This window comes from Neopelma chrysocephalum, unplaced genomic scaffold (genome assembly GCF_003984885.1).
Source record: "Neopelma chrysocephalum unplaced genomic scaffold, ASM398488v2 Primary Assembly neopelma1_70, whole genome shotgun sequence".
NCBI classification, from domain to species: domain Eukaryota; kingdom Metazoa; phylum Chordata; class Aves; order Passeriformes; family Pipridae; genus Neopelma; species Neopelma chrysocephalum.
The window spans coordinates 2,478,551-2,489,522 of NW_020897730.1; the positions used below are offsets into that span (position 1 = coordinate 2,478,551).

General features: G+C 39.5%; 1 protein-coding gene across 1 annotated transcript in view; it reads right to left on the reverse strand.

The window, feature by feature from the left end:
• The window catches only part of LOC113968967, a 126,111-nt gene extending 116,008 nt beyond the window's left edge, over positions 1-10,103 (reverse strand). The window contains exons 1-2 of the mRNA XM_027685979.1: positions 9,996-10,103; positions 9,493-9,721 (exon numbers count right to left, since the gene is read on the reverse strand). Of these exons, the coding sequence (XP_027541780.1) occupies positions 9,493-9,721; positions 9,996-10,103 (337 nt within the window). The remainder of the gene's footprint in view (positions 1-9,492; positions 9,722-9,995) is intronic.
• Between the last annotated feature and the right edge of the window lie 869 nt (positions 10,104-10,972).

The window sequence follows — 10,972 nt, forward strand, 5'->3', positions numbered from 1 at the left end:
AGCCCCAGTTGCAATGTTCTCTGAGAACATACTATACAAAACCTCATGTAGAGGCAACACACAGAGGTCAGATTATTGTCCCATGAGAGAGCCAGTCCCATACTAAGCAGTACAATTTTTCACCAAGATAGTATAGGAGAGAACTTACCCAGTGGGGATTTTATATTAAAGGACTAATGGATTTAAAAGAGTCACCAGCTTTTACCTCATAATAAAGGTAAAATTTTAAAATATTTTTCCTCTTTTCACTAATTAATGCATCTGGCTACACTTTTACTTTGCTCAGCCTCAACAGCAAAAGTAATTTTGAATGAGGACAGAAAGTCAGTTTCAATGTTTCATGGGCCAAAACTGTCTCAAAAACCATCTTATCTGTGCCAACTACAGTATCTCTATTCAATATAAACTTCTACATTTACAAATAAACTTACATTATGTACAAGAGTATATAATGAAAAGTTTAGAAACTGCACTTTCACTAAAGCACAATAAAAAACAGATGTTTTCCTCAAAACCTCCTAATTCTGCTACTCTTCTATTTAACTTGGATCCAGTAAACATAACACTTCAATACTGACATTTGAAATAATTCTTTAATTATTTTTCTACACTCCACAACATTAATATTTCCTTGGAGTACTGTTCCTCACTTCTTCAATCTTTTGGGGATTAGGTGGTTTAATTATGTGAAAAAGGAGCTCAATCTACCTTGTGTTTCGATCTAGACAATGTCACTGAACACACTGACTCGCAATGCAGAATTATCCACTGCAATACACGCAGATTTAAGTAAAAGTATCCTTTCATTACAAAGCCTTTTTGATTAATACAACCTTTCTCCTAGCAAGGAAATAAGTCGCTGTTTTTAGCTCAAATGAGTTCCTCACTCTTGTCACCAAGCTGACTGATCAAAAAATGGAAACTGCGAAGACAGGACAGAGAAGAGAACTGACTAAGTCTATACCACAATTGAGAAATAACTCCTCGCTATGTATCTTCATTGTCAGTGCTCCCAGAAACACTGTGTTATGAAATAAACTCTAGATTTGCTGGCTAAGTACTGGCTAAAAATACTTAGAGAAGACTTCAGCAAATGCACATTGTCTGCTAATAAACATAAACCAGCAATGATGTTTGAAGGTAAAGGAGATGTGCTATTTCATTTCCAATTCAGTTGCAATCTGATTATTATTTCCTTCCTAAAACCAAAGGCACTTTTCTTTTAAAGAGGGAATGGTTATAAAAACAAACAGAAGAACAACCTATGTTTAATGGTAACAATTGTTTCCGTCAGCAAAGTCAGTCATTACCTGCAGCACTGTGTTAATTGCCTCTCTTTATGGCATGAGTTGCCCAAGACTTTATATTCTATTACAACATTGTAGAATAATAGAAACTGGACACAGGTTCAGGCAAACAATGTGGTCATTTAACCACCACAGATATGAATTGCTGTTTCTTCCCTGCGTGCAATAATAGACTTATCTCAGTCAGCATTTTCTAGATGGAGACTAGCAGCTTTAATTTTACATATAATCATTAAAATCTAATTGGTGTGATCTTTCCTTGAAGCAGACAAGATGTCTAATATAGTGGTAATTACTGTTTAAAACTTAGACTATCCCAGGCTATTATAAATGCAAAGGAAGAAGTACTGTTATGACAGTCACAATCTTAAAAGACAGAAAGTTACAAAATATGACCATTGGAGAAGACCAAAATCCCATGCAAAGCATTCTGAACAGGCAGTGATGAGGAACTGGGGACGGTGCTTTCTATGATGCACAGGTCTGCAAAGCTTGATAATATTAACCCCAACATTTGAGGCAGTTCTGTCACATTGATACAGTGCTGCCTGCGAGCAAATAACCCTGACAGACCCCATCCAACACTGCCCGTGACACAGTCAATCTGTAAATAAATGCAAGTTGACTACCTTCGTTCCTAAAAAAGCCAGTTCGGAATAGTGCTTGCCAAAGTATTTGAGAAGTAAGGCTAATATGTTGAGGCAGACGCGTTTCAAAAATACGAGTTTCTTGGACTGTTTAGCAAAAGAGATTAGTTTACACTTCCAAAGAAAAAAAACAAGTCTACCTTCCAAAATGTCTTTGGAATTGCAGAATTTAACATACAAAAGCCTACTTAAAAATCAAAAGGATTTAAGTGTTTATGCCACTACCTAGACTGAGTGGGGAAATTTATAGAAATTCTTTACATAAATGTTATGAACACATATGAACCATAAGACAACCAGCAACATCAGAGCACCAAATGGTTTTATAGAATATGCACAGATTCCAGAACGAGGCCCCTTTACTAAAATGCACAGTTCTCAGACAGACACTTTTGCTAGGAATAGCTTAAATGAGACTCCAGATGAATGAATGGATCCTAAACTGCAAGATGAGATGGGTTTCCTATTATCCAAGCATTTAATAATACAGGAAAATGAATTTTTTTCCTATAAGAAAAGAGGTTGGGAATTTATTTTTCTCTGCCTTTCATCTCTCATTGCTTCTGTGGGCCTGGATTAGTATCTGCAGCAATCAAAATCTGCATTCAGAATCTCACACTATTTCTCTTTGTAAATTACTCTGGCTGCCCTGTTCTCTGAACATTGTCATTTTTAGCATGTTTTTAACACATACTTTTCCTCTAAAAGCTGTTAAAAGGCCTCAGCTCTGTTAATGCAGGCATCCCTTTATCTGACACCAATGATTTTTACCAGGTCACTGGTTTAATGCCTTTAAGCCCTTGATAAATTAATCATCAGTGCGGCCAAATGATTTTGTCAACTTCCTAACAGTATCTGCAGTTCTGAATAACTGGCTTCCAATGGAAGATCTGCAAGGAAAACCCTTTAGCAATTTTAAAAATCTCCTTCTGTCCATGAGAGTTAAAGAACTGCAAGGAGCATGCTGCTATCCTTACAATGCCATACCCCACACTTACAGATGACAAGGTTTGACAAAGGCAGGGAGGGGGGATGTAATTACAGCAGGGCAACTGAGGCATTTTTATCTCTTCGGAGTTATATATCCCCCCAGTCTGCCCCCCTGGACCAAATCCAGAAAACCATTTCAACTGGAGGTAGTCCTTGCTGATCTCAACTAGGTATGTGCATTTTTATCATGAGGCATTGTTTAAATGCTTCTTGGATCAAGCTACAGCACAAGTTCCTGGATGAAAACATAACAGCATACAGTAAAGAAATCTTTCACACATGTAAACACACTTGTAATTTAACATTATATGTCTTTGTCTATTTAACACCCATTTAAAAAAAGAGGTGCCATTATGTAACAGAATTTCAGTCTCCCTTCCAGAAATCAAATTCCTTCCTAAAAGAATTAGAACTCTTAATCCTGTTACAAAAGCAGTCCATGTGGGCCTAAAATCACTGATAAAACAGTGCTTAAATGAAGCAAATTTATATTATTGATGGTTCTCATGACCTGTGAAGAACTTCTGAAGTGAAGGACAATTCTAATTACTAAACTATTCAGCACTGTAATAAGGTCTGTTTTTCTTCTAAGATCACTATAGGATTTTGGGAGCCAGCCCTAAACAATGCCTGCAAAATGCATCAGTGTGGGAGACGTACAGAACGCACTGATCTGAAATGTCTGTTTGGGTCAGGAATGACCATCAGTGTGAGTGGCAGATTTCCAGTCCCTGTCAAAGCTGCACCTCCCCAAGGAGCACAGGGCGTGGGCAGGGTGGCTCAGTGACCTTGATCCACTGAGCTGGTCACAAATGAGCACCGCAGGACTGCACTCCAGGGAAGTTGTGATGTTATTAAAGCAAAACAACGGGAGAAATATTGCCAGAGGCACTGCTACTACAATAGGAATTTGTGAAAGGGGGGGAAATAAAAGAAACAGAAGTAGTTGTGAAAGAAGATCATGACAGGGGATGAGTAAGCAGCAGTGCAAAAGGAAAGAAAAATATGGATATATACAAATCTACTTATGAAAACAGCTGCACGTTCTGTATTTTCACGACATTCTTGAAAATCAGACACAAGGCAGTTAAGATATCAAGGAACTGTGCAAAGTCAAAAATGTATCCTGTATGTTACAGTTGTGCTGAACAAAGACTGAATTCCTTTTGCCTTACAGAAGCTAGAATTCACCGAAAATAGAACTGTCTGTAAAACTGCATGATTCAAGAAGAATCAGGAGTGAAGGAGGAGACAAGGACTGCTTTAAGAGCTGAGGTAGCTGCAATATCTAAAGACCTATTTAAAAGAGAAAAATCCATTGTCATATGTGAATAATAAGATTCCCTCAAAAAATATTGTATTCTATGTAACCTTTATATCAGATGCTGACCAGAAAGAGACTATTTATTTCCTGAAATTGAATGGAATGTCTGAAGCTACACTTAAGTACCTAAGATAGTTATTGTGTTACATATCCCTGGTTTTTCCTCCCTCATTCATTGCTAGTTTTTTATTAGTTCAAAAAGGTGGTATAAGTACAGCATGATCTGTTTCAATTAAAACACCTGAGTATATTTAAAATTGCCATTGCCCATTCCTATATCAACAAAAGTCCAAAACAAATGGGAAACTAAAGCCACCATTAAAAGCATGGGCAGGTAAAGAGTTTTCTGTTTGGTACACTTATGCTGAAACCTCAAAATTGGAGAAGGGAAAGGGAGAGAGGAGAGGAGGGAGGGTCAAGTCTAGTTGCTTTGACTTGGCTTAGAAGAGTTGCAGTCCTCATTCTTCATTGGAAACATGAAAACAACAGTGCTTATGACTGGGCTAAACAGAAAACGATTGGTCCACAGAATGGTAATATTAGCATTAAAATTGCTTGCTGGCAATTTCTAGACATTTGTAGCTGTTGTTGCCAGCAAGTGCTAACAATCACCAGGAGCCAGATTCCAGCTAAGCCTGTCAGCACTTCAGTTTTTGGCAAACATTTCAGAGATAATGTTTTGACGCCTCTGTGCTCACTTGCAGTCCAGTCAGATTAGAGATCACAGGTTGAAGTACATTGCACTATTGCACTCTCTACAACAATTACCCTCTGTTAGTCTTTGAAATGAAGGAGACCAGCACTGGTTCAGTATCTTAACAACAGATGTTCCTAAAGTAGCAGACATTTACACTCTGTATTTCACCTGGAAGGCAGATCACATCCATCTCCACACTGGTTTCCAAAAAACAGTCACTTGCATACTGATAGTCTACATTTGATAAACACATGACTTCAAGGCCATTCAAAATGAGGGACACACTTTTACATTCAGCTTTAGACTTGGAAGAAAATTCTGTCATTTCACTTGTACTCTGAAAAGCTGGAGAAAGTCATAGTCTTCCAGGTTTTGGATTTATTATTGTTTGCCTAAAGATTTGAAAATTAAACGAGAGAAAGCCCCAGAAACTAAGAGCCAATTCTTTTCTGGATTAAAATCAAAATAGCTCTACAAAATTTTAGAATGCAACATTGCTTTCACAAACAAATGTCTGGCCCAATATCTCCAAGCTGTGCAAAAGACATGATTTAGTATGGCCTTGTTGTGATAGAACAAGGGTAATGGTTTTAGACTAAAAGGGTGCAGACTCAGACTAGATAATAAAGAATTAAGTTTTTACGACAAAGGTGGACACAGGCACAGAGTGGTGGTAGATGTTCTATCCCTGCAAATATTCCAGGTCAGGTTGGACAGGGTTCTGAGCAACCTGATCTAATTGAAAATGCCCCTGCTTATTGCAGGGGGGTTGAATTAGATGGTCTTTAAAGGTCCCTTCCAACTCAAACTCTTCTATGATGTGCAGGAGAAATGGGTTTTCCATTGGAACACGGGAAAATTTTAGTACATGACCTTAAGATTCAGAAACCTTTCACATCAAGAAATGCAATGGCAGAAGTTCATTGCCAGGGCACGTTGCAGCTTTATTCTTGTACTTAGTTCAAACTTAAGTTTCAAAATACCATCAACCTCAGCAGCCACACCCAGTGAAGCTAGATATATTTCCTTCACAGAAACTCAAGCCATGTATTCACAATCAAATGAGCAGCAAGATTTATTTAAACAGATAGGAGGAAAACAGAAGCCTATCTCTAGACTGTAAATTTAATTCTTTTAAAAGTTTAAATCTTCTGGATGCAAGCGCAGCATGAAGTTTTCAAACCCCACAAAAGTTCAAAATGCATAAAGTTGTTTCATACACTTTGATACCTTTGAAATTATTAAACTAAAGAAGTTCTGCCATATAAACAAATCCAACTCCTCTTGGAGTCAACAAGTGTTGCAGTTGCATACAAACTGAATAGGAGCTATTATACAGTGAAACACCAGAAGGCATTTTCCTTTCTATTTTAAAGCTGGCCTCAATTTTTCCATGCCTTGGCAGGTTGTTTTCACAGGATTTAGTGATTTGTTTTTAAAGCAAAAAAGAATGGTAGGCTTTGAAATCCACCATCAGAAAGCGTTTCTAAATTTGGGTGCACGTGGCCTTAATCATTGCACAGCATCATACACCGTGTTTTAAACCTCTGTAAGGTAACACCACTGTAGAGGGGGACCTGTTTTACATTAACAGAAGCAGAGCAAAAGATACCTGATCACAGGATGTAGGGCAATAATGAGATGGTGCATGCTTCAAGAAGAAGCATTATTTGCTTACACACAAATATTTTCCAAAACAGTAACATTTTCTAGCTATTGAGTACATAATTTCAGGGTGCCCATCAAACACGGGGTACATTTCAGCAGTCTCCACAGAAGAGCTTCACACTCTCAATCACATTCCTAGTTAAGTTTCAAACCAAACAGCATATAACAGCATATAACAGCAAATAAACTTTTCCCCAAACCCATGTTTACTTTTGCACTGCATCCATATTTCATTGTTGAAAACCGCAAAACAATTGAAGTGAAAAAAACCCAAAAGATATTTAGAAGTAATTTTGAATGAATCTGAGCAGAGCCTTTAAACCTGCTCCCCTTTATAAGTACAATGTTTAGATCTGGTGTACATCCGAAAGTCTGAAAATGACCAACAATGTTAATTTAGAATTTTCTCACCAAAAGAGTCATGTCATTGTCAGAGTTAGACTGAAACACCACTGTGCCATCTGATCTATTCAAAAACATCGAAGAAATATAGAAGTACTTTTATACAGAGCAGCTGCATTCACAGAGGATGGAGGTACAAAGGAGGGAATCTTTTTAACACTGGCCACAGAGATAAAAGCAACATTTCTTCAGACAACATGAGCGGGCTGGAACTGCAGGCTCCTGTTCTACACAAGCCAAGGTCTGGCTACTAAGCTGATGAGCTGCTCCTGGGCAGGTTGAGACTGCCCAGCACAATGAGCAGCAAAGGCTCGGGGCAGACCAACCACAGCAGGAATGACAGACACTACATGCTAACCTGCCAAGGTGATCCCCCCTCAGTTGTCCCTAAAGCGTTCAGCCTACATCTGGCCCACACAAGTGTTTGGGCAGCATTACTCACATACTATACCTGTCACCATCTCAAATGAGGGTTGCATTTTTAGAGTTACTTTCAAGTTACTGGACTGAACACAACAGATTTGCTTTTTCAACACTAGTTTCTTACTTCTGTTCACTAGAAACTCCTTTTCCAGTCTATTTATGAACAGGAGAACATGGCATGTCATTTGGCAGAGGAGGTTTCCTATCACACTGCAAAAAATTGCTAAGAGTTCACAGAGCTCCAGTCTTAGACTGTGCATGAAGTTTCTTGATGAAATGGGTTTCTGCAGCAGCACACTGTACTAATTCAAATCAAATTAAAATGGAGAAATGTCCTAAAAAGGGTTCATCCTGAATCTAGCCTCTCACACTCTCTCCTCACCTCCAGTCTTTGTCTCTCAGCTTCTTGTGGCCTTTGTCGGACTCACATTACCTACTGCAAGTCTTTTGCACATTTCCTGCCTGACTTTACTCCAGAGGAAAAGCATTAATATATTGAACTATGGCCTTGTAAATGTTCCCACTTGAACATGTCTTGCACAGGAATATGCCTCCTTGCCACAGCAGCTGGAAACTTCAGACCGGAAAATGAAAAAGATTTTCAAGAAACTAAAATAATGTGTGATTAACCTTTCTAACAGCCTATCAAGATTTGTGGCAGGCCACCATGCCTTCAAATCAAAAACTGAAGATTTAAGATCAGCAATCATTTAGCTAGTGGGCATGATGCTGGAGCTAGCTTTGAAATATTCCTACATGATATATAAGGTCAGGCAGTAAGATTCCTCTTAAAATGTACAGACAAGCTTATTAGCCTGTAATAATACAGAGAGCTTTAATTATGGCAGTGTTGCTTTACAGATTTCCATGGAGAAGAAGACCATGTGTGTTTTGGCCGCTCAGAACTCCATGATATTTTTCAACAGAAGGACAGAGAATTTTTTGGCTTCATCAATATTCTTTGGACAAAGTCTGTCCAAGACTGCTTTAAGGAAAAAGTGAAAAAAATATAAGACTAGAGTCTAGATAGATTACTAACAAGATGTGCCCAGGATATGAAGTACAAAAGGTATCTTGTTTGCAAACCAGCAACGAAAATCAAAACAGAAGAACAATAAGGTGGCTGAAGTTAACACAAAGTAATAAAATCCATTATCCTCTGATGATCCCAGCAGTATCATTCAGGCAGAAAATAATTAAGTATCTTTTATTTTATGTGGTTGTTCTTAATTAGTAGTCATAACTTTTTAGGTCATGCAGTTACATCCAAACAAATAAAATGCCTTTTTTTAACCTGGTACAAACAGTAATTTCATGTAACCTAATTCAATATACTGTATGTTCTGATACTAAAAAAAAAAAAAAAAAAAAAAGAGAGACAAGGTTACAAACAAAGCCCAGACTAGAAACACTACAGGTACACATGACCGGGGAATAAAACTGTGAGATATACTAACACATTAACATGATATCAAAACAAACTACTGCTGTCACTTGAAACTAACAATAAAGGGCATCTTGCTTTCACTCAGAAAAGTACATTCATGTTGTGATAATATGTATAAAGACAATATGTGTAAAGAAGTGAAGCTTATTAAAGCCTAAGGGTTATGATTAAATTATCTACATAATCTAAAATGATGCCTGAAGAGTGTATTACTCTCCAGAGTATTTTTGTTTTCTGACAGCTGCTTAAGCAAGCAAGCTGTACATTGAATATACTGATGATGAAGCAGTCATCAGCTTAAACTGAAGCACTGCTTCACCATATACTTTTGCATTGCTTCCAGTGCACTGTTTGGGGATTACTTTTTTTTTTTTGGTAGCAAGATGATAGGCAAAAAACTTAAAAACTAAAAGATTTTTAGTTGAAAAGAACAGCCACCTCAGTGAGGTACTTGGGTAGTTTGTGCCTCGCCCCAGGACCCCCTTTGGGGCCAGGGCAGAGAGGCACAGATTTCAGTGCTGCTTTCACCTACACAATATGCCTGTTCTGTACACAAAAACAAACCCAAAACACTGCGCAAAGCTCACCTCCAAAGGAGAGCCAGGATAAACTCACACCACCAGCTCGCCCCGCCAGCGCTCTCAGAAGAGTTGAGGGCACCTCCCTGCTCGGCCGGGGCGCACCGCGGGCGCTGTGGCTGTCACGGCGGTGACAAGGAGGGCCCCGCTCAGGAGACCTGCCCTCCGTGGCAGCCCCCACACCTGCTGGCAGCACACGTCCCCCCGGGAGCTGCGCTGCCACATCGAGCTCTGCTCGCTGTCAGACGTGTCACAGGGAGGCTCGGGCAGGTGGAACTGTTGGGCAGTTTCCATGGCAACAGCCATCCCAAACTGCACCGCAGGGCAGAGCGTGACCGCATCCCTGGGGCTCACGGCTCTCCGGATGAGACACTCAAGGGTGAAAGGGCTGCCAAGCACCTGCGGGAGGTTCATGTTGATTCCCCTCTCCCTTCCCACGTTCTCCCAGCCATGTCAATTCCACTCTTTCCCTGAGCGTGTTCCCCACACCCGGTTCAGGGCGGCAGCTCTACCCGGAGCAGAGACACCCTCAACAATCCTGTTAACTTTGTCACGGTTGCCCCAGACTGCTGGATTTGGTTTTCTCCGCTTTCGTGCAATGCTCCCACCACAATGTCCATGTGTCCCTGGAACCAGACTCTTTAGGGGAAGGGAAACATTCTACCACCACAGCCCAGGGCCCGGCTCAGCAGGGTGAGGTGGCACAGCAGGATTCCAAAGGAGGAACACACAGCAAAACCAACCCCAGAAACTCAGATAAAAAGAGAAGTGTGTGAAAAGCAAGGTTTTGACAGATAGAGCACTCAGTAAGTGTTGATCACAGCATAGTGCAAGAAGTGGTGTTGAGGCACAGGCCCAAAACCTGCAGACAAACCAAGCTGTATAAATAGCTATGTTGCTTTAAAAATGATTGTTCCTAGAGGTGACTAACAATCAAATGGATTCATGAACCACAAGGTTTTTGATAAATAAATGCTTAACCAAGGATTTACTGTAATATTCATTTTTCTTTCTTAGCCAGTGAGTTATCAAATTCTGAGAAGTCAAAATTAGTAATGGAAAACACCAGCAAATCTCCAGAATCTGACTGTTTATACAACTGCCAGTACTTTTTTTTTTTTATTGGAATGATGTCAAGGAGCATCGCTCTCTGGTACAGAGCCATACCAGTGCAGCACAGACACTGAGCTGGCATGCAGGGCAAAAAGGGCTAATTGACTTGGACAAATGAATAATTCTGAGAAGATCATAATGTTTCTTCAAAGTTTGTTTATATTGATAAAAATATGCTGAACTGTTCACTCTGCCTTTCAGGCTAGGCAGCTGCTGACTCAGCTCTTTCTGCAAATTTTAAGTGATATGTTTTCAGGGTAATTTGCCAGTCTAGAAACCAGTCAAGTCACTGCACAATTAGCTTGTGAGATTAAGCTGTCACAGATTATATAGAAGGTCAATCACCAAAGTATTTAAATACATATTTACTCTGTTG